This window comes from Leptonychotes weddellii, chromosome 7 (genome assembly GCF_054177405.1).
Source record: "Leptonychotes weddellii isolate Sample4059 chromosome 7, ASM5417740v2, whole genome shotgun sequence".
In the NCBI taxonomy this organism is placed as follows: Eukaryota; Metazoa; Chordata; class Mammalia; order Carnivora; family Phocidae; genus Leptonychotes; species Leptonychotes weddellii.
In genome coordinates this window covers 87585949-87610298 of record NC_138375.1, presented here as the reverse complement: position 1 = coordinate 87610298, position 24350 = coordinate 87585949, and the positions used below count along the sequence as shown (strand labels likewise).

General features: G+C 42.8%; 1 protein-coding gene across 1 annotated transcript in view; it reads right to left on the bottom strand.

Moving 5' to 3' along the window:
* Positions 1-3136: 3136 nt before the first annotated feature.
* ARSB (arylsulfatase B) overlaps positions 3137-24350 on the bottom strand; it is a 165753-nt gene continuing 144539 nt past the window's right edge. The window contains exons 7-8 of the mRNA XM_081826682.1: positions 6539-6661; positions 3137-5747 (exon numbers count right to left, since the gene is read on the bottom strand). Coding sequence (XP_081682808.1) covers positions 5482-5747; positions 6539-6661 — 389 coding nt within the window. The 3' untranslated portion in view covers positions 3137-5481. The remainder of the gene's footprint in view (positions 5748-6538; positions 6662-24350) is intronic.

The window sequence follows — 24350 nt, the reverse complement described above, 5'->3', positions numbered from 1 at the left end:
GCTTCTTCAAATAGTGCAGGTCTTTGCAGCGTGTAAAATGTTTTCTTTACAATTGTCTGCAGGTTTCCAAGCACATTTGGGTAACACATGAGATGAATATGTAGTGCTCTCTTACTCTAAGGGCAGGTGTTTTTTGTCTTAAAGTACTTGTTAATTAGGTATAACATATAAACCATAACGTACAAAACTTGAGCATACGTCTTAGTGAATTTTTACATATGGATACAGCCATGTAAAGACCACCCAGACCAAGATACAGAGCATTTTCTGGACCCCGAAAGGTTTCATCATGCCCCTTCCCAGTCAATACTCCTCCCCAAGGAAAAAATTTTGTGACTTCTATCACCATGTTAGTTTTGTCTTATACGGGAGTCCAATCTATGAAAGAACTAAAAGTGCAGCTATATTGGTAGGTTGGAGGACCTAAACTCCATTCTCTGTCTCTGTCTCTCCCTCTCTCTCTATATATAGAATTTATATTCTACATATAGAATTCTATATATAGGATATAAATTCTCTCTCTATATATAAAATTTGTCATTTCTCTTTATATAAATTTCTATATATATAAAATTTGCCATTTTAACCAACTTTAAGTGTATGATTTAACGGCATTAATTACAGTTACACTGGGCGCCTGGGTGGCTCAGTTGGTTAAGTGACTGCCTTCAGCTCAGGTCATGATCCTGGAGTCCCAGGATCGAGTCCCGCGTCAGGCTCCTTGCTCAGTGGGGAGTCTGCTTCTCCCTCTGACCCTCTCCCCTCTCATGCTCTCTCTCACTCTCTCTCAAATAAATAAATAAAATCTTTTTAAAAAATTACACTATTGTGCAATCATCACCACTATTTCTAAAATGTTTTCATCACCCCAAAAGAAACTCTTATCCATTGAGTAATAGCTCCCGTTCTTCCTTCCCCTCAGCCCCTGGTAACCTCTAATCTACTTTCTGTCTCTGTTAATTTGTCTATTCTTGGTATTTCACGTAAGTGGAATCACATAATATCTACCCTTTTGTGTCTGGCTTTGTAGTTTAATATTTTCAAGGTTCATCCACGTTGTAGCATGTATCAGAACTCCACTTTTTTTATGGCTGAATTCCATTGTGTAGATAGATTTTGTTTATCCATTTGTTTGTTGATTGACACTTCGGTTATTTCTCTGGTGAACTTCTTAAAAAGACAAAATAATTCTTTTATTTATTTATTTATTTATTTAAGATTTTATTCATTCATCTGACAAAGAGAGACACAGCAAGAGAGGGAACACAAGCAGGGGGAGTGGGAGAGGGAGAAGCAGGCTTCCTGCTGAGCCGGGAGCCCGATGTGGGGCTTGATCCCAGGACCCTGGGATCATGACCTGAGCCAAAGGCAGATGCTTAACAACGGAGCCACCCAGGCGCCCCTCTTCTTATTTTCTTGATTTAAGTAATTATATGTTTGCATAAAGATTGGATATTTTTAAAATGTAAGGGGGTGAAAACCAAGTATGTCTTTTATAACTAAGATTGAACAAATTTTATAAACATTACCTCTGGTTAGTTTAAAATTATATTAAATGAGATAATTCTTTTATTTTTTTCTTAAGATGAAAATTGCCTTTATTTTCCTTGGGCAATAAGATAATTCTTTTAAAGCGCCTTGTACAATACTTGGAATATAGTAAGCATTCAAAAAATTAGTTTTTTAAATCATATTTTCAGGAAACGAATGTTTTTCAAGATGGAGCACAGTCTCAGGCTATTTTTAGCACAGTTTTTTTTTTTTTTAAGATTTATTTGAGAGAGTTGGCGGCGGGGAGGGGCAGAGGGAGAGAGAAAGAATCTCAAGCAGACTTCTTGCTGAGTGCAGAGCCCGACATAGGGCTTGATCTGACAACTCTGAGATCATGACCTGAGCCACATTCAAGAGTTGGGTGCTTGACTGACTGAGCTACCCAGGTGCCCCGGCACAGTTTTATTTCACATTCTTACACTGGAATTCAGTCCTCTGAGAGTCAGTCAACCACCATCTATTTAATATATACTATGTGTCAGGCATTGTTCTGGGCAAAACGGATCTACTCAGTTCAACCCACCCATCATCCTACCAGTAAAAAACCCCGAGGCGTAGATTAAGGTTAAACAATTAGTCCATGGTCCTTCTAACCACTAAATAGCAAAGTTGAATGCTTTTTCTCCCATCTGTCTTCAACTACCAGAATTTGATAAATGCATGTGGTATTGATCAGACAATCTATTCCCCAGGGGGCTCCATTTGCCTGTTCTCCTCTGTTGTCCATGGTGGTATCAAATATGTCCACATATCTGACACTGCATTCAAAAGGCAGGACCTAATTCTCCTCACTTGTGTAAAGGTTGGACTTTGTAACTCATTTTTAAGGAAGCACAAAAAGGTAGAAGTGACACGGCAGCCCTTTGGAGGTGGAGTCATTAAGGCACACGGGAGCCTCCTCTTGCTCTGTGTCTCTCCCGACGACTTGCTCCGCTGGAGGTTGCCTGCCATGTGTGAGGCTATTCAAGCAGCCTGTGGGGAAGCCCACAGGGCGGGGGACACAGGCCTCCAACCAAGAGCCTTGTGACTGAGTCATCTTAGAAGGGGATCCGCTGGCCCCGGACAAGCCTTCAGATGACTGCAGCCCAGGCCAGCTGCTTGACTCTAATCTCATGAGAGGCCCTGAGCCAGAAGCACCCAGCTAAGCCACTCCTAGAGCCCTGACCCCCCTAGAGAGTGGGAAGTAATAAATGTTTATTGTTTTATGCTGCTAAGTTGGGCGGTAATTTGTTATACAGCAATAAGGAACAAACACACTCTCTTATTCTCACTTTATATTCACTCCTACCCTCTCCTGACCTCCCTCCAATAACTTATTTTATAGTTTGCACTCTTGGGGCAAATGACTGGCATGTTTTTTTCAGTTCTGATATTTTTGCTACGTTTATTTATTTAACAGTTTTACTGAGATGTAATTTACATACCATAAAATGGGCCAACACGTTAAAAAATTGTGGCAAAACCACATAAAAGTTATCATTTTAACCATTCTAAAGTATACAATTCAGAGGCATGTTGTGTCAACACCACCACTGTCCAGTTTCAGAACTTTTCATCACTCAAATGGAAACTCCCCACTGACACATTTTAAAGAATAAAGTAACTTTTTATTCCCCAGATCTGGAACAATCATGTAGTAACAAAGAAAAACCATTAAATCAATGAAACTTTTCTTTAAAGGTGAGCAAATTTGGAGAGAAACAACATTAATATGAATCTGTTCACATCCTTATACAGAATAAAGAAAACTAATGGGATATATTCTATTATGGATAAAATAAAATATCAAATAAAAGTTTTACAACAAGTAGTTTTTACAACTCCCTTTAAATCCACTGAGTGCAGAACATCCACGTTGTACTTGGCCACCAACAGAACTGGGGTGGCCCCGGGAGCACAGCAGGGAGGGCGAATGGGTGTCACGTAGTGATGGCCTCTAGTCTTCTGGTATTAATAGACACTGGGATTAGAAGGATCCAGAGGAACATCTGGGCTCAGTTCGTTCATAGTATCTGCCACAGGTGTGCGGGTGGTAGGTGATGGCATTTTGACCGGTTGCCACCCCAGGAGTGGGGTAGAGGTTGATAATAGGTGTCTTTAGTTCTAGCACCATTTCCTTCCAATCATCTTATTTTAATACAATACATATTAGAGGCGACCAGAAAATATTGCTACTGAATTGAAGGATGGTTACACAAGGACCTATAGCACATTGTTGGCTGGCTTTAGTTTCTAGTGTCCTACAAACAAGAGAATGAAGGATTATTGCCAAAAGAGTATCTTTGGCAGGCGTGTTTCCCCTTTTCTCACCTGGAGAGGACATTATGGCTTCACTATGGAGTATCTGTGACCATCCAGATAGGCAGACTCTGTTCCTACCCCAGGAGGGCAGCTTGAGAACAGAAAAGCAACAGTTGGAGGATGTGTTTAGCTCACTGCACTTGCATGGTGTGCGACTTTCTCTTTTGTTCAATTGTCCATTCATTCGTTAAAAAAAAAAAAAGTACTGACTGCCTTCTTTGTAACAGGCACTGATCCAGGCATTGGTGACGAGCAGTGAACAAAACAGTGGAGCTCTTGGGAAAAAGAGTATAGTTTTTGCACATAGCTCTCTGAGTCTGACACTCTTGAGAGCTAATCTGGACAGATCCACATTAGTAGGACCTCAGTGGGACTGCGAAAGGGCTGGAGGGTCAAACTGCGCATCCTCTTTCCCCCACCCCAGAACCTCAACACAAGCAGTAAAAGTGAAAATAAGGGAAACGTGGATGTGGTCTCCTTTGCTTTACTGAGGCCCAATATCTCAGATGCTGGCCATTTCCTTTCAAACTGCCCACTTCCATCATCCCAAGACAAAATTATTGTTTCCTGGGGTTTCTCTTAATTGCTAGGGAATAGCATGCAACTCATAATACATTACGAGACAAAGCCACGATCATGAAAATAAACTCTGCAACTTAGAAAAGTCTTCACCAAACAGATGACACAGACCTGAGCATCACCCACTCGGCCACTTCTTGTCCACCACGAGCAGGCCTGCAGAGCCAGACCTGACCACCTTCTCTGGGCAGGGCTCTAGCTTCAGTGTTAGAGGCAAAAGGAAGATAGAGCACAGCAGTCTTCCAAAAACCAGTGGTGCTCAGAGTGGAGAGGCGAAGCAGCCTTCCCAGGCACAGGATGCCTGAGTCAAAAGGAGGTTAGGAAAAGAACCACAGGGGAGGGGGGTAGCAGGAAGTCTAGACAAAATGAGCAGTGGCTGGGGAAAAAAAAAAAACAAAAAACTGGGGATAAAAACACATTTCTTTACTGTAATAACCAAAACCAAGAAGCAGGCATATTGCCATGCTGACCGTAACTATGAAATGGGCCTTATGCTCCATGATGAGATGAGTGACAGGGTGAGTAAGTGAGGGGTGAACCAAGGGGGGTTATTCACATGGAATGCCTGAACATGATAGCTCACAGACAGGGAGATCCCCTGGCCAACAGAACCATTAAAAACAGTCTGCTCCCTACATTTGTTACAAGAAACATGAGGCACTCCAATAAAACCCAGCTATTGGCAGAGGGAGATCTAACATCTGACTTGTGAGGCAAAAAGAGCCAGCTGTTCCAGCCTCCAGGACTCAGTGAGAACCTCCTATTCCAAGTCAAGTTCCTAGCTGTCCCACGGCTCAGGAGCAAGAGATTGAACTCAGCCACCCTCTCCCCTAGACACACACCCTGGCCAACAACAGGAGTGTTCCAGGTTTTATCAGCTTTTAAATGCGCTGGGGGTTGCAATGAGACACCTCAGCGTGGTTGAGGAACAAGAGAAGGGCCAGGGGAACCCAGGCTGGGAGAGCAAATGAGACGAGAGGTACAGGAGTAAAAGCCTGAAGTCCAACTTGTAACAGAAAGGTGGTCTGGCTCCCCAGGGCTGCAGAAGTCCTACATCCACGGGCCCCAGGCCCCAGTGCCCTTGGGGTCACAGCGCGGGTCCTGCGCCGGGAAGTGCACGGGCACCGAGTGTTTGTGGTAGAACTGCAGGCGGGAAAGGAGCTGCCTGACAATATGGGGATGCTCTCTTGACAGGTCGTGTCTTTCTTCCGGGTCCTGGTCAATATCAAAGAGCCAGAGGGTCTTGGTCGGTGGGTCCGATGAGGGTATCACAGAAACATTGTTTTGAGACGGTGGAGGAAACCAGCAACCACAGCCTGGCAAAGAATTGCAAGAGTTTACTGGGGGAGAAGCATCATAGGCAGGTTCGCACTTCAAGTAAGGAGACTGGGGGAGAGGGCTGAGTGGGGACGTGGGCAGGCACACATGACAAACACGCGGCCCTTGATGCTGTACCGACATCTATCTCGGTCTCTGACTTCCGGTGCTTTAACTAGACATGGTTCAGGGCTTCACAACCAGGGGCTTCCAGGAAAGTGCGTGCGTGCGTGCGGGTGGGGCGGGGGAATTTTCAGTTGTCCGAGTGACTTAGGGGAGCTGCTCCTGGCATACCGTGCTCATGGGCTGGGGAAGCTAAGATATCTTGCAATACACGGGACACTACCAGACAAAGAATTGTCTGGCCACAAATGCCAAGAATGTCATCATTATAAACACTGCTTAACGGCATCACAGTCTTAGCCATCACACCCCACATTTTAAAAGTATGTAAAAGACGTTATTTTTAGAGAATGTGCTCAGGGGAAGCAACCACCTCCTTCAGCTACGCAATTGGTTGAGGATGGAGCTTTCAGAGATTCTCCTTGCTAGCTAGACGTGCTGTGCTCGGCAGCCACACATCTCTGAAATCCTTATTTTCCATGACACATTAGAGTGACACTGCTTCCTTTCACCCCCCACCTACAGTTAATTCTCAGTCTTCTTTTGTCAGGACAGGAGATCAAACCATTCCTCATTCAGCAGCCCCAGAGGTATGTTCTGCAAAAGGCAGTTGTCACTTTGGTAAAATTTTCCTCGCTGTTCTGGGGGGAAATGCTCAGCATTCTACCTGGGTAGCCGGTGAGAAGTTTCCAATTCCTGTGTCTAATTGCAGCATGGAGAGATGTGTTGAAGGAGAAATGTTCTGGACGAGAAGAATCATCCTTTGCTGGAGCCAGGCTCTTCCCAGGACCTGGGAAGAAACAGTGTGGAAGCATTAGGTCACTGTTATTGAAATGTGTCATTATAAATCAACATTTAATATCCTCCTTGTAGAACGGTAGCTTTTATTCAACTCTGGAGTGTAAATGTGTATCCCACCACAGAAATGAGTCTTCTATTAAATATAAACAGAAAGCTATAGTTCCATTAAACATCAGTCATAAACCACCACAAATATAAAGGGAATCCCAACGAGGTTAGAACACTAATTCATCCTTAAAATCACTGTTCTGCCAACGTACATCTGGCCCTATGTAGAACAGTGTTCTCTTATAGCAGGGTAGGTTGTTTTCTGTGTGTGCCTCTTTTCTTTCTGCTGTTAAATGATCAGATTAGATGGATACATTTTCTCTCTATATATATACTTATCCCTATGTAGATAATGAAATAGATTATAACATATACATTTTAATGGAGTCTCTGTCAAGCTATGAGAGTTCAATCATGCCACGATCAATAGTACTATATTTATTTGTTTCACCACACTGATGAAATCTAAAAGTAACTGAGAAATGTTCAGTTAACTATTCAAACAGGATAATTATGGGTGTAAGAATGAATTGGTATACAAATTCTTGGGTTACCTTAATTTATCATCTTGGGATCTTATACTAATTGACTATTAGGTTTTTGAGGGGAGCAATTAATAGTACCTACTCCCCCACCTTCTTGAATTTGGAACCAATTGAAAGGTGGAGACCAGACGGCTGGAGCTAAAAATATTGCCTTTGTTACTGATAAAGTTGATTGGAGAGAAGATAGCTTCAGATCTGTGGCAGAGAGGCCTTTCTACTAACTGACCCTTGACTTAGAAAGACTAAGCCACCCATCACTGATCTTGCTGGACACCCACTGGGCTACCTCAGAGCTGAGAGCAGACCTGAGTGCTTACATATATCCTGGGGGCAGGCTGGCCCCAAAATTAGACAGACAAAAGATCTGAAATGAGCATGCTCAGTTCCTTCTTTTGGATAACTCCCTCTGTGGCCTGCTTGTGAAGAGTGAATAAGGTGCAGCAAGCGAGACCTGAGTCCTACTCTAGTTAAACACCCTGGTGGAGGGGGCGCCTGGGTGGCTCATTCGGTTAAGCGTCTGCCTTCAGCTCAGGTCACGATCCCAGGGTCTTGGAATTGAGCCCCGTTGGGCTCCCTGCTCAGTGGGGAGTCTGCTTCTCCCTCGCCCTCTGCCCTTCACCCCGCTGTGCTCTCTCTCTAATAAATAAATAAAATCTTAAAAAAAAAAAAAAAGACCTGGTCTATCTGTGAGGACAAGGTATGGAGGTCCCCCCCTCAGTCATACCTGTGCATGTTTAAAAGCCTCGATTTAGGGCCTAACTATAAAATATCTAGTCTGTTTTCAGTGCACATTTACCTGTCAACTTTTCAAACATGGTCATAGCAAATCACCTTGGGTGTATTTCCAAAGGTTGCCAGACCACCCGCCCAAGGGCTAATAGCTATGTGTGTGTGTGCTATGTCAGGAACAATCCGCCGTCCACCATGGCGGCTGGCCCATCTGTCCACCATCCTGTCATAAAGATTCTGACCCTCCTCCCTGCCAGAACCGGCCCCCTGTGCTGCTGCCCAGGGCTTCCTGCGGGAAGCACTGTTTGTGGGGGAAAAGGCAGGGTCCTGTTCTTCTAGTCATTCTTGTGGAAATGACCCTGGAGGGACATACTGGAGACGGAGCCAATAAACATCGGTGGTTTCAGACCTTCAGTCTTCACAATCACGTACCAACAAATCATTAGCACCAAACAGCAGATCTTTTGACTTCTTGTTTCTCTGCCTGCTTGTGGATATTTTGGCTCCAATACAAACGGATGCTTGCCGAGATCGAGGCGCAGAGGATGTCTATCGTAGGAAATGCGTTCTTAATACACAGACTGTGGTGGGACTGTGAGCCCTCATGATTTACTCCTCACAAGCTTGCACAAAGGACACATTTCGATACCAGAGAATGTTAAATCAAACAAGTATGCTTTGCAAACATAAACAAAGAGAGGAAATTTAGATGTCTTGGCTAAACATATTTATATACATTTTTTTCTTAAAACAAACAGGAACATAAAATACCTAAACAATAAATAAGTCTAAGACTAAATGAGGGAAGGTGCTATTATGTCAACTCTATTTTTTTCTTATTGAGAAATTAAACAAAGAGAAAATTACAAGGAATAATCTAACACCCTGCAACTCAACACCTAGAATGTTAACATTTTGTCATCCTTGCTTAAAAAAAAAAAAAGAATCAGAACAATGAAAACGAAGGGACAGTTTCCATGTGACAATTTTTCCCCATCCTCAATCTCGGTCTCCTCCCCCCCACCCCGAGGCTGCTGCTGTCATGGTTTCAGTGCCCAGTGTATCCTGCAGCCATTTAAAAATTGAGTGACATTTGCATGCATCAAAGAATAATATCTAGACATGTTTTATACTTTAAAAATGTCGATATATATGTTAAACATACTCTGCAACTTGCTTTTTTCATCCACTACAGTATTTTTAGAGCTCTGTGATTATGTTTGTGTATACATATAGTCCTTTTAACTGTTTTTTCACTATATAAAAAAAATCACATTTCACTATATAAAAAAAATCACATTTTATTTATCCATTTTTCTGTTAGGCATTTTGGTTACTTCAATTATTCTTTTTTTTCCCCTATTATAAACTCTCCTGCAGTGAGCACTGTTGCCCATGTCTCCTTGTGCACATGAGCGAGAGTTTCTCTAGGATTTGTGTCTGGAAGCAAAACTGTCTGGTTGCAAGGTGCACACCTTTCCAACTTTACAACACATGTTAATTGGCCCTCCTACCAGTAATATCTCCCTTTCTCCATACCCTATACCTGATACTTTCAGACTTAAAATTGTTGCCTATCTAAACATTTTAGACAGAATCTTCATTTTTAAAAATCATTCAGTCAGCAAGAATTATCTTTCTTTTTCCATGTCAATCCAAGGGTTGCTTTAAAAAACATTTTTAAATAACACCCATAGAGAAACGTGCACAGAAGATGCTGATGAAGACTGGACACTCCTGTAGACACAGCCCACTCAAGAGACAGGACATTCCTAGGACTTCAGAAGCCCGTGTGGGCAGCCTTCAGTCACCTCCCTCCTTCAAAGGTAGCTGCTATCCAACAGTAGAGTTCTTTCTGCCTGCTTTTGAACTTCATGTAAACAGAAACCATACAGCTTGTTCTTTTTTATTTCTGGCTCCAAGTGATCTCATAATGTTTGTGAGATTCACCCTTGGTGTTGAGGTTCAGCCTGTTCCCAGCACTTCATTCATTTCCATTGCTGGATGTTACTCCCTTGCATGAAGGTTCCACAGCCTCTTGCATTTAGACTCAGAACCCACAGGGAATTGACTGCTGTGTGTGAAGTGAGGTAGGACTCGAGATTCATTTTTCAAAGATGGCTATCATCTGACCAAGACTGTTGAAAAGACTGTTCTTTTCTACTCATCTTCAGGGACACCTTTGTCAAACATCTTATTTCCATTTATGGTGAGTCTGTCTCTGAAGCAGCATGGTCCAATAGAACTTTCTTTAGTGACAGAAATGTTCTCTATCTGTGCTGTCCGTTGCAGCAATCACTTGCTACACGTGGCTACTGGGCATGTGAAATGCAGTTAGTGCAACTGAGGAAATTAATTTAAACGTAAATTGCCACATGTGACTAGTGACTACTGCATTGGACAGCTGAGATCTAGAGTTTCTATTCTGTCCCACTGGTCTATTTGTCTATCCTTATGCTAATACTACACTATTTTAATTACGGTAGATTTATAATATGTTCTTCTATCTGCTAGTATAAGTCCCCAACCTTGTTGTTCTTCCAGATTGATTTCATCATTATTGGCCTTTTGCATTTTCAATATAAATTTTAGGAGTAACTTGTTAAATTTCACAAACTAGCTGCTGGGATATTGATTATGATGATATTGACTCCAGGGAGTAATTTGGGGGTATTGTTGTCTTAAAATATTGAGACTTACAACTCATGAGTGTGGTGGATCCCCGTATGTTCTCTTGAAAACAGTTTATGATTTTCTGTGGAGAGGTCTTATATGTCTTTTCTTAGTTTTACTCCTAGTTGGTTAATGTGTTCTAATACTATTATAAACAACATTTAAAAATTTATTTCAGGGCGCCTGGGTGGCTCAGTTGGTTAAGCGACTGCCTTCGGCTCAGGTCATGATCCTGGAGTCCCTGGGTCGAGTTCCGCATCGGGCTCCCTGCTCGGCAGGGTGCCTGCTTCTGCCTCTGACCCTCCCCCTCTCTCATGTGCTCTCTCTCTCTCATTCTCTCTGTCTCAAATAAATAAATAAAATCTTTAAAAATAAATAAATAAATAAATAATAAAAAATAAAAATTTATTTCATACTCTGGATGTTGCATATAAAAATACAATTGGCTTTTTTAGATATTGACCTTGTTCCCAGTGACTTTGCAAAATTCATTTGTTAATTCTAATCCTTTGTTTATAGAGTCCTTGGAATATCTATGCATCCTATCATGACACCTGCAAATAATGACATTGGCTTCTCCCCATCTTATATCTTTTAGTTTTTTTTTTCTTACCTTATGACACTGGACAAAATCTCTAGTATAAATTTGAATAAAAGTAATGAAAGTGAGAATTTCTATCTCATTCCTGATTTCAGGTGAAAAGCTTTTAATATTTTACTGTTAAGTATGATGTCAATATAAAATTTTTGTAGCTATGCTTTATCAAAGAAGATCCTTTCTACTCCCAATTCACTAAGTTTTTTTTAATCATAAATGGATGTTAAATTTTACCATGTTTCTTCTGCGTCTGAAAATATCATAATTATTCTTTTATCTTTTAACACAATGAATTATATTTATTGATTCTTAAATGCTAAACCAACCTGCATTTATGGAATAAACCCCTTTTCATCATGAAGCTTGTCATTTTTATATATTGCTGGATTCACATTTTGTTTGGGATTGATTATATTTCCTGGATTCACATTTATTTTAGGGTTTTTGCACTTACGCTTAAGACAAATTGCTCTATTAATTTTTTTCTTGAAATATTGTCATGTTTTTGAGTCAAGGTTATATTGGTCCTATAAAGGGAACTGGACGTGTTCCCTGAAGAGTTTGTGTAAGATGGATGTTACTTCCTAAATATTTGTAGGAGTTCATTTGTAAAACAATGGGGGCCTAGAATTTTCTTTGTGGGCAGGTTATTTATTAATTTAATTTCTTTAACAGATATAAAACTCTTCAGATCCTCTATTTCTCTTTTTCTTAGTTTGGTAAGGTGTATTGGGAATTTGTTTAGTTCATACAAATTTTTATCTCTGTATTATCTTTTTAATGTCTGTAGCATCTGTAGTAATATCTTTTTTTTTTTTTTTTAAAGATTTTTTTTTTTTTTTTTTATTCATTTGAGACAGAGAGAATGAGAGAGAGAGAGCACATGAGAGGGGGGAGGGTCAGAGGGAGAAGCAGGCCCCCCGCCGAGCAGGGAGCCCGATGCGGGACTCGATCCAGGGACTCCAGGATCACGACCTGAGCCGAAGGCAGTCGCTCAACCAACTGAGCCACCCAGGCGCCCTGTAGTAATATCTTTTCATTCCTGATACTGGCAGTGTGTATTTTCCACTTTTTTTCCCATGATAAATTTTGTTAAAGGTTAATTGATTTTATTAGTCTTTTCAAACCAACATTTTACCTAGTAGTCCCTCTCTGTAGTATGTTTGTTTTCTATTTCATAAATTTGCCTCTTCTCTTTATTATTTCCTTCCCTCTGTTTCCTTTTGGCTTAATTTGCTCTTCTTTTTTTGAGAGAGAGGACGTAGTGGGTAGAGAGAAGGAGCAAGGAGAGAGAATCTTGAGCAGTCTCCACACCAGCACAGAACCCAACTTGGGGCTCGATCTCATGACCCTGAGATCATGACCTGAGCTGAAATCAAGAGTCAGATGCTTAACTGACTGAGCCACCCAGGCACCCCTTAATTTGCTCTTGTATTTATAGCTTCCTAAGTAATTAATTTTCAGTACTTTTTCATTTCTGATATATACATTTAATACTATAAATTTTCATCCAAGCACCAATTTATTTTTATCATGTAAGCTTTAAATATGCATCTTTGTTATTCAGATCAAAATATTTTCAAATTTTCATTATAATTGCCTTTCTGACTCATGGATTGTTCAAAAGTGTATCTCTTAATGTCCAAACATTTGAGAATTTCCTGTTATCCTTTTGTTACTAATTCCAGTTTAATTCCATTACGATTAGAAAATAGATCCATGGATTTTTAAAAAATAAACTTCTAACTTTAGGGTCATGTCAGATGTATAGTATATGATTTAAATCCTTTGAAATGTGTTTCCACTTGCTTTATGGCCCAGTATGTGGTCAACTGTATAATGTTCCATTCTCACTTAAAAAAAACAAAACAAAACATGTATTCTCAAGTTGTTAGGTGCAGTGATCCATATATATCATAATTTGTTAACTATGCTGTTCAAATGTTTTACATCTGTACTGACTTTTTGGTTTGTTTGCTTGTTCTAATAGTTACTGAGAGAATTATGTAGAAAATTTCTTACTGCGACTGAGAATTTGTTTATTCCTCCTCCAAGCTTAGTTATTTTTTGAGACTATATTATTAAGTGCTTACCCATTTGGAAACATTATAATTTTCTGGCTGATTCCTCCTTTTATAATTTTGAGAAGCCTCTCTTTATTTCCAACAACTCCTTCCCCCTTTAGTCTACTGTGATGTACAGATTATTAGCTGTCGTCATTGTTGTTAGTGTTTGCATATTTTCTTTTTCCATCCATCTCATATGCAATACAAAGAAGTATAAAACAGGGTGAAAGGCAAGATAGTGACTCCCAAAGATGTCCATGTCCTAACTTCCCTGGAACCTGTGGTATGTTACCTTAGAGAGGCAAAAGAAACTTTGCACATATGTCTAAGGGTAAGGACCTGAAATGTGGAGGTTATCTCCTATTATTGGAGTGGGCCCAGTCTAACCATGAGTCCATAAAAGCAGGGACTCTTTCCTGACTTTGGTCAGAGGGAGATGGGTCTGAGAGGCAGTGTTGCTGACTTTGCAGGTGGAGGAGGGGCCATGAGCTAAGGAATGTGAGAGGCCCCAGAGCCTGGAAAAGGCAAAGGAAATGGATTCTGTACTAGACCCTATGGAAGGGAATATAGCACTTCTGAAACCTTGACCTTAGCCCTGTGAGACCCATATTGCACTTTTGACCAACAAAACTGTCAGACAATACGTCTGTGTTCTTTTAAGCCACAAACTTTGTGATAATTTGTTACCGCTGCAATAGAAAACCATATGCAAGGGAGCTGTGTATTTGCAATCATACAAATGAATTAGGAAGATATTTCATATAAAGTGGTTGAATAAACAACATCAGGAAGAATATCATTAAGGTCAGACAGTAAATATTATAAAAGATCACAGTAGGAAGAAGTCGATACAGGCTGAGGCACACAGGAAGATAGATGAAGAAAGCAGGACTTTAGGCAGGACCTGAAGGATGCACGTTTTTGTTATCCACCACTCCACCCCTCTTCCAGCATAACACAATGTAAGGTACGGCCTGGGTCTGATTTAGCCCTATAACCCCGAGGCCTTACCCAGTGCCCAGGCACATCAATGACGAGCACTGCTGCAACAGCAGATGACTGCAAATTGGACCAACAGAAGGTGAAGAAGGTACTTTGAGCCCGAAGAATAAGAGAAGCAGTCTCAGTGATGGAGAGCCTCTGAAGGACAGGGAGGCAAGTGCTGCTGGAGGCTTAGGCCACGTGGCTGGTACAGGCGTGAAACAGCCTCAGGAAGGGTGAAAAGCCAGCCTGAGGAACTGTCCCTTTTCTTCTCATCAACAGGGAGGCACAAGAGGAATTTAAGTATTTTTTAAAATTAAACTTCTTTTTCTAAGACCTTTATTAAGATATAATTCACATATGACACAATTCACCCCTTTAGAGTGTAAACTTCAATGGTTCTTAGCATATTCCGAGAGTCATGCAAGCTGTTGGACAGAGGAGAAAAGGACACTGGATTTGCTAACCTCTGGGCAGAAATTAGGGGTTCAAAGAGAAGAACAACATAAAAAATCTTTCTCCTTTCCTTTGGAGCTGACAGCCACCTCTGAGATAGAGCTTTCTGGCCAGACAGACATACTCAGTTATAAGATGGACCAGTCATGGTACTGTTGTTGGATATAAAAAAGGGGATGAGCAAAACATTTTCGGGCAAATGAAGGAAATCATTATCTTACATAATCTGTAGTAAACTTCTAGAGCTCCTTATCTGAGCAACCTCTGGAAACCTGAAGGAGCTCGGCTTCTAGAATGAGGTGGGTCCATGGTTTTCAGTGGAGAATGTGTTCTCCAGAGCCAGAAGGGGTTCCAGAAGCACCTCAGGAGTTGTCTTTAGATGGGATAGTGAGTTAGGGGCAGGGTCCAGTTCCCTGTCTTCATTTCCCTCAGTGTTGGTTAACCCTTAAGGAAGAATTTGTAGTGTTTGCTAAATATATTATACTTCTCCACATTTTTGTTTGAAAAAAGGGTCTGCAGCTAAATGACAATTGGAAAGATACTAATTAGTGGTGGGTGATGGACTCATCCAATGGGAAAGGGACTGAACAGTGCCAGGGGATACTTCTGATCTTCTGGTGTTCATGAAAGGCAACCTTGTTCTCTTGACTGTACAATGAATGCATCCTCATCACTCTTTGGAAACACCGTCCAATACAGCCTAGGACTCTATTTTATAAAATACATTATTTTTCTACGTAATTTCTATGTTTCTTGTATGTAAGTTGGAAACACAAAAACGTATGAACAGGAAAATTTAAACTATCTCTAAATTTATTAGCTGCTGTTAACATTTTGATGTATAACCCTTGAGGCTTTTAACTGTACAAGGCTTAAATAAAATAAACATGTTAGCTGACTTGCAAATAAGAGGAAAGTTCGTAGAAAACAAAGTTTTCATGGCTAGACAAAATAAGGCAGGGTAGGGAGGAGTCCCAGGCATCAGTGCACACGGGTGAAGGGGATGGTCTGGGTCTCTTCTTCTCTGGGATGTTGTTCAAGTATGCGTTGGGTGTGGCTGGAGAATGCGGCTTGGGAAGAGTTAATGTTGTGAGTCTGAGGAAAGTACAGCAAGGGATGATAATCAGGAGGAGGAGAGGGCCTGTGATTGCAGTGAGGCCCCTGACCACCCGTCTCCCAGAAGGCCACAGCGCATGGCAGGACACAGCGGGCCCTTCTGGAGCAGGATTGCTTGGCTTCAAATCTCAGCTCCATTATTCACTGGCTGTGTGAGCTTAGGGGTTAGCTGATCTCCCTAGACCTACATTCCCTCATCTGCAAAATGAGGATAATATCATCTATTTCACAGGACTGTTGTGTGGCCTAAATGTGTGGATACACTGGAAACGCTCATTAGCACTACATCCGGCAGATAGTAAATGCACAATAAATGGTTTTCATACGAGTTGTGCAATCTTGGGCAACTCTCCTAACTCCCCATGCCTCAGTTTACTATATAAAGGTAATATAGTAATAGCAGGTGAGAGAAGGCATATCCAGTGCTTAGCACAGTATCTGGTATGTTGTATTACCATTGTCAACATTAAAGGTAATAATGCTCATACTTAGAAGCACTCACTACATGCTTACAGAATGCTGTGTTAAGTGTTCTATGTATATTAACTCATTTAATCCTTGCAAGAACTCTATGAAATAGGTAATAATGGCTAGTAAAGATGGTCACCAAATGGTAGCTATTACCAATATAAGATAGGTTTTTTTCTTTTATATCCTCTTTTACTGAAGACCTTATAAAGAGGAGAAAAGTAGGCAGAAGTCATTATTATACCAGAAAAAAAAAAAAAAAAAGACACCCTAAGCTAAAATCCTAACCAAACAAACCACGCCTCCAGTCTAGGTCTGGAGAGGACCTATATTTGCTCCCCTACACATATGTCCTGGAGTTTGAACAGGGTTAGGGGGAGAAAGCATTAATAGTGAAGCTTTAATTTGCTACTTTAGGCTTTAGTCCCTTTTCTGCCCTGCTGCATGGGCTGTCCTTCATTTCTACTGAGCCCTTTCTGTTTTTGATCATGTTTATAATTTACAAAGACCAGCCTAAAAGTTTATTCTACCTCTAATGACCCATTTTATTCTCTTGATGCTGGGAGGCCGTCTTTGGACTTTTACAGCATATGCACTTGTACTTTGAGCAAAACGTACTCACTTGGGCTAAGTGGGGAAAACCCCAGCTTTCCCAGATATTTGGTGATCAAGGTATATATTTTTTTTTAAAGATTTTTTTTTTATTTATTTATTTGACAGAGAGAGATACAGCGAGAGAGGGAACACAAGCAGGGGGAGTGGGAGAGGGAGAAGCAGGCTTCCCGCAGAGCAGGGAGCCCGACACGGGGCTCGATCCCAGGACCCCGGGATCATGACCTGAGCCGAAGGCAGACGCTTTACAACTGAGCCACCCAGGCGCCCCCAAGGTATTTTTAAATATGGAATCCTGTCAGGTTGTCTTTTTTAATGAACAGGCAAATGTGTTAGTTTATTACATGAGCCAAATGTGCCTCGTTATTAAAACACCAAAGTTTTGTTTATGCTCAACATTTGACTGGCTGGCCAGTTTCCTCATGGCTCAATCCAAGAAAAGTTCAAAGGAGCCCCAAATCAAAGGGCAGTTCAAGTCACTGAGGTCCTTACTGTGTCAGCTGGTCTGAGCTCCACTGCCCATGGCCTGAACGTCCCCCTCAGCGCATTTGGGCTCCATCTGGATGGGCGCTCTGGGCGCACATGTGGGTCAGATCTCTAGTCTGCTCATGGCTTGACACGTCCTGAAAACTGTGGGCTCAGGCCACAGCTGCCTCTCATCTCGCTGTCTGGTAAGGACTTATGTACCCAGATGCAAATGTGTTCATTGTTGCCTTGACTCTTGTTTTGAAAGTCATTCTAGATCTAAAAATACAAGTTTTTCTCTAAAAATAGTTCCCAAGAAAACAATAGCTAGAACCCCACACTCTGAGCTGATGCTTTACTGAAACTTTTACTCAATTTTCAGAGATGGAAACAGCCCCTACTGGCCATAGGTATGGCTCCGGCAGCTTGCAAGCTGGGGTTTACAGAATGGTTAGGAATTTACCAGCAGCATTCCTTATACTATTATTATTACTCGCTAGTTCTGAGAAGGAACCCTGAGAAACCACTGTGAATTTTAATAGCCTTTAGAATGAATAATCCATTAAGTCATTTAGCCACTCTGAATTCCTGTTTTCCTATATGTAAAATGAGGAGAAAAATAATGCCTACCTCACAGGACAATTGTGAGGATGGAATGAGATCCTGGGGTGGTGAGCGTTCTCTGCATTCATTGTAAGTATAAAAACACAAGTCTCTTGAATTCCCACAGCAGTTGCCATACGACTGGGTACATGGATAAACTAATTGACCAATTGAAATAAATCACTTCAATTTAGGTTCAACCTATGGCCTTTGATTGACAGCCATCAAAATCAAGGTATGGTCAGCTGCCCAAACCTGTAACAACCGTGAAACCTGGACCAGCTACCACAGGAACGAGATATTATTAGAAAACCGTGGGGACGAGGGAACGGGGAAATGGGGTAGTGAAAGGGCACAGAGTTTCAGTTATGTAAGATGAATAAGTCCTAGAATTCTACTGTAGAGCACAGTGACCACAGTTAATATTATATTGTGTCTTTAAAAACTTGCTAAGAGGATAGATCTTATGTTAAGTGTTCTTATCACACCTATATACACATATACACATAAGAAAATAATAATAACAGGGTGTAAGGAAACTTCTGGAGTTTGTATATGACACAGATTGTGGCAATGGTCTCAAAACTCATCAAGTTGTAAATATTAAATATGCACAGCTTTCTGTATGTCAATCATATCTTAATAGAGTGGTTTGTCTCAGGAAAGAGCATGTGGGCAGCTTAGTCAGTTCAGCATCTGACTCTTGATTTCGGCTCAGGTCATGATCTCAGGGTCATGAGATCGAGCCCCGAGTCAGGCTCTGTGCTCAGTGTGGAGTCTGCTTGTCCCTCTCCCTCTCCCTCTGTCTCTGCCCCTGTGCATGCACGTGCACTCTCTCTCTCTCTTTCAAAAAAATAAAAATCTTTAAAAAAATAATAAAGTGGTTTTAAAATGAATGAAAAAAGAAAACTGTGTGGAAAAAAACAACATGGCAATACCACCTAAGTTATGTATGCTAAACGAGATGTCTGGTTAACATTGTGAAAACAGGGTGAAAGAGCAGGGATTCCCAATTCTGGCGGTCCACTGGGCTCAGCCGACATGCCCACAGTCACCTCAGGACTTAACTACAGCTCCCTGAGCCCGGCAAGCTCAGCACTGGCCTCCTGGCAGGCTCAGCCTGCCCAACACTGGCTGCCTGGCTGTCTGTCAGCTTCAGTGACCCGAAACCCCCATCTTCAGCAGCAGCCCCTACTACGCTGGCAACCGTCTTGACACGGCGCTTCCCTCCAAACAAACGGTATGCAGCTGCTCATCATACAAAACAGCTAAAAGCAGAGTTGTCCAACCTCCACCTGGATTCGCTGTCAGCAGTTCCCAGAGGACCCCTCGGGCTCCACGGACCCCGGGGTGAAAGCCAGTGGCGCAGGCCGCTCTGCAGGATGCCCCCACGTGGGCACAGGTGCGGAGCGAGGGGCCCTAGGGAGCCACGCCAGCCCTGGAGTGCGGTGGAGCTGGCTTGTGGGCCACGTGCTGTTTGCCCTTCAGGGGTACTCCCATCCTTAGGGCCTATGCAGCTCTTGTGCGCCCCCCGGGAAAGGTAACATGGAGAGGCCTGAGGAGCCTTAAAGGTTCGCCACCAAACTCATCCTGCCCCTTATTTCTGGGCTTACACTTGATTGCTGCAAGTCTTCTGTTACACCCACACTACTTTAGGATCCTGTCTCTCCCTGGCGAAATCCTTGCAACACGAAACAGGAGTGTTGGGGAAAATATGCCAGACATAAAGCTAATCAGAAAAAGGTGAGGAGGAATATCACAGATGTTATTTATTACCTACAAGGGAAAAATCAAAATGCTCATAATTTTTACATATGCCCTCCACATGACATATTTCAAATGAATCTGGGCTTACAATTGTCAGTTTACAAAGTCAGTTTCTCCAACACTTATTCATTCAGTCCATATTTGATATTTTAAAAGTCCTAATGAAAAAGGAGCTTTGATGTGGCTTGCTCAGCCTAGACAGAGTTCAAATGTTAATCATTATTGAATTATGCATAATGAGTATTCAGAGAGTGTGTGTGCCTGGGTTAGAGGGAACTCCAACAGTGGGTTAGTATCTAGCATCCGAGTGTCAATGGGGCACTGGAAACCCAAACAACAGGAAACCAGCATTCAGTGAATCCTCAGTCCCCGACTGTCCCAGGAAGTGTAGCAGGATCTATCCGAAACGTGTTGTCGAGAGAGCTTCTCATACTTTGGTTCAAACTGAATCTTGAATAAATGTACTATTTTATATTGCTGATTCATTTGCCTATTAAATAAATATTTATTTTGGTGATCACTCCACGTGCTAGATCCTAAGTCTTTAGAATGAATAAACTAGAGTCCAGAAGATAATAATAAAATAATGTCATTAAACACCATAAACTCTAAACAGGGGAATAAACATTTGTGGGCTGAGTGAATAAAATGTACAAAGTGCCAGGTGATTCCAGAGGAGATACAAACTGCCTGGAAGGATCAGGAAAGCAGTGCTCACTGAGCTGGGCTCTAAAGGACAGGATGAACAGGACAGATAACGTGTGACAGAGATGATCCAGGGAGGGGGGCGTGGCTGTCATCTTGAAATTTTCTTCTCCTTATGACGTCTTCCTCCTTTTCAGTCTCTAAATGAGGACATGCATGCAAAGCACTTAAGCACAATGCCTGGCACAGAGAGAGTGCTCGATCAGGGCTGGTTCTTATTTCTACCTGACACTGCTTTTTAGCCGCCTTGGCTTTTTCTTCTTTCTCTGTTCATCTCTAAAATGTTTTAGAGTTCAATTCTCAACACTCCTCTGGGTATCCTAGGCTCCAAAATCTTATCTCCTACCCAGATGGCTCTTCATTCTGTCCAACTGCCCGTGCCTCTAACCCAGGCTGACCTGCCCAGGCCACCATGGGGCCGGAGCCCAGCCGTCTGGCCTCGAACGCACGTGCTGCCCCTCAATCACCTTGCAATCCTGCATTTGTAGACAGGGAATTGGACATCCCTCTTCTACTTCTGGCCTTCATCATCAACACAGCCTCAACCGCTTCAGCTTGCCCCTCCCCCCTCCCCCCTGGACAACAGTACAGATACTCTCTCTGACTCCACCTCCTTTCCGGGGCCCCCATGAGCCACCGTGCCTTTCTTCAGCCTGTGCCCAGGGGGAGGGGTAGCCGTGGCAGGCAGAGAAATCCTGTGTATCTGCCCATAAGAAGCTTTATAGAAAGCTCCTCGTCAGGGGCGCCTGGGTGGCTCAGTCGGTTGAGCATCTGCCTTCGGCTCAGGTCATGATCTCAGGGTCCTGGGATCGAGCCCCGCAGCGGGCTGCCTGCTCGGTGGGGAGCAGGCTTCTCCCTCTGCCTGCTGCTCCCCCTGCTTGTACAGATTCACTCTCTCTCTGTCTCAAAAATAAAATAAATAAAATCTTAAAAAAAAAAAAAAAGAAAGCTCCTCCCTCATGTAGCCTACACATGGCCAAATCCCGGACCCCCCCTCCCCCAAGCTGGGTGCCTTATCTCCACATCCTCCTGTTGTAGTGACAGTGGTAGAAACATGTGGAATGAGAAGACAAAGCGGTGGAGTATGGAACCCTGGAGAGAACCAACATTTGAAAGGCAAAGCAGAGGGGAGGAGCCGCGGAAAGACTGAGGAAGAGGAGTGAGACTGGAAAAATGCCTCAGAAGCCACAGGAAATATTCCCCGGAGGAAATGGTTACTGTCAGAGAGAAGGAAAGTCCGAGAATGCAGGGAAAGAGCACTGGATGTGGCGAAGAGGATGTCAGAGATGACTGTGGAGACAGCAGTTGCATGGGCTTGCAACACACAGTGCCCAGAATAAACATGCACACGGGATCCAGCAAGCTTGTAATAACACAGACAAGACAGAAGAGCGTGCCTTTTCTCTAATCATCCCCCAGTTAAAGTCCTAACAGATGATCATGTCCAGTTCTGACGTCATCATGTGCCAACTACCATCTCTATTTTGACCTGCCCCACAACAGGCTAATCCAAGGCAGAACTATGGCTCTGCTCTGCATTCACGTGTTTGGTTCGTCTCTCTCTAAATACAAGTTTTTAAAGTAATTGGTAGAGTCCGTTAGCAAATAGCTATAAATAGGCACTGTGTATATATAAAAAAAGGGAAGCTAACCAAAAATATTCCTCTTCAGCTTGTGATTAAGATGATGAGCATGAACCAGGCTGGATTGTCTGTTTTCTGGCGGGGGATGAAAGGAGAAAGCCTCCCCCGCCCCCCTCCATGGCATCTAGTGAAATCCCAACCGCAAAGCCTCATGTTCCAAAATGCCTTGCTGAAGGCCTCTCTCTTCCTGTGTTGTACTGTTCATATTCCAGTGTGCAGGAAAGACGTGTCTAGGCTCTGAGCACATTTTTTTTGGATAAGGAAGAAAAAAATGCTAATTTAATACTTACTTTGGAAAGGGGGCCCTGCCCATGGAATCAGCCTGTGATGGCTGTCAAGTGGGCCTGGCCTCTCTGGGCAGGTGGGTGATGCTGCCCTTCCTGACCCCGGGAGCTCAGGCTGGGGCGGCAGTGCCAACGATTACAGCGCAGAAAGCTCAAGCCAGTTGGTATTCTTCCGAGGACAGCCCTCCACAGCCCTGCTCCTCCACAGCCCAAAGCCCCACATGTTATACAAACCCTGTAATCACCCAAATGAGGACCACAAGGTGCTGCCTGCCAAAGGCAAAAAAGCAAACATTTGAGACAGCTCTCTCTAGCCTCCCCTCGTTCTTGGCAGCAGCCTGGTTGAAACGAAGGATGTTTTATATTTTGAGGCTATCAGGGTCTCCCATGAGCCAGCACTCAGAACACAGTCTCTCTTTCCAAGGAAAACTAGAAGCGCATGTGAGAAGGTAAGCAAAGATGGGGGTCTTTGCTCTGCAACTGATTTAGTGAGAACGAAGGGTCAAAGAGCTGCCACCAACTCCTCAGACCTACTTGGGAAGAGCTGGTTCCAGAGAGCACCTGCCTTCAACGCTCACGAATTTGCAGATGCTGATTTGAAGCTGGCAGCTTGACTCAGGATTCCAACAGGCAGACATCCCAGGATTCCCGAAGCCCCAGTGTTCTCTCTAAAAACCCGGTGCTAACAGTCACACCCATTATCCCAAACGTCCTTCCTGAAGAGTGCTGGCCGCCAGGAACCCCACACACATTCAGGAAGTAGCTCACAGAAGGGGCAGCATCTGACCCGGTGCTGGCCATCCCAGTCTGGAGAGACACTCTCTCCCTATCGGTCATCTGCTCTCTACCTGAAGCCTGAAGCAGGTGGGAGGGACTTGCCGCTAAGCATTGCTGTCACTTCTCTTTCCCTGGTACCAGTGTTAGTCCGCTCACATTAAGGGATGATGGGCAGAGCTAAGCCCCACTTCTGAGACCTGCATATGGAAAACCAATTAAGATACAGAGAAAAACAAGACAGAACTGAATTTTCTATCTGACTCAAGAATGTTGAGGATCAGGTAGATTTGGAAATGGAATGGAGGGGCCTCCTATCATATCGGGGGGCTCATCTACTGCAGGATGGTAATCTAGGCGAACGAAACCCCACAGAGCCAGAGTAAATTCTGAAAATACGGCTGATTGCTTCAATGCTGTCTTCTGGCTCTAGTATAATGTGTCACATGGAAAATTTAAAAAGATACCCAGGGCAACTCCTACCCCCCTTACACCTTCTTCTTCTTCTTCTTTTCCTTCTTCTTTTTCCTTTTTGGAAAAGGAGCATTGTAAATAGGGAAGTAGGAGTATTTGCAGCTCAACACTCCATGACAAACCTAGAGCTGGGCAGAAGCAAAACAGGAAGCTGTCTACAGAGGGCTAGATAGTCACTGGCAATCTCGACTCCCCACCCAATATTTTGCCTGACGGTCTCTCTATGGGGCTGGAATTCCCAGCAAAAGCATTCCCCCTGAGCCAACTGAAGCTTTGCATTTATGAAGGTATCATGTATGAAAACAACAAGAAGAAACCCAACAAGACTGTTTTGAACATGTGCTATGTGGAAGGAACTGTGCAAGGTGTCACAGGAATTACAGAAAAGCATTAATTAATTAGGTTTTTTGAGGATGTGCCAGGGTACAATGTTAGATATGGAGAAAGTATCTTTACTTAGGAAGTTTATAGTTAACTGGAAGACAGATGTCAATAAAAGGCAATACGTGACGAGTACCAAAGGAGTGGCACATAACTGAAATAATTTAAGCATTAATTGAGCACCAAGCATTTGCAAGCCATTGTGCAAAGGACTGTGGGGAGTGGCAGAGAATTCCAGACACAGCTTCCAGAGACCGCTTCCAGAGAAAGCTTCCTAGGGGAGGTGAGAC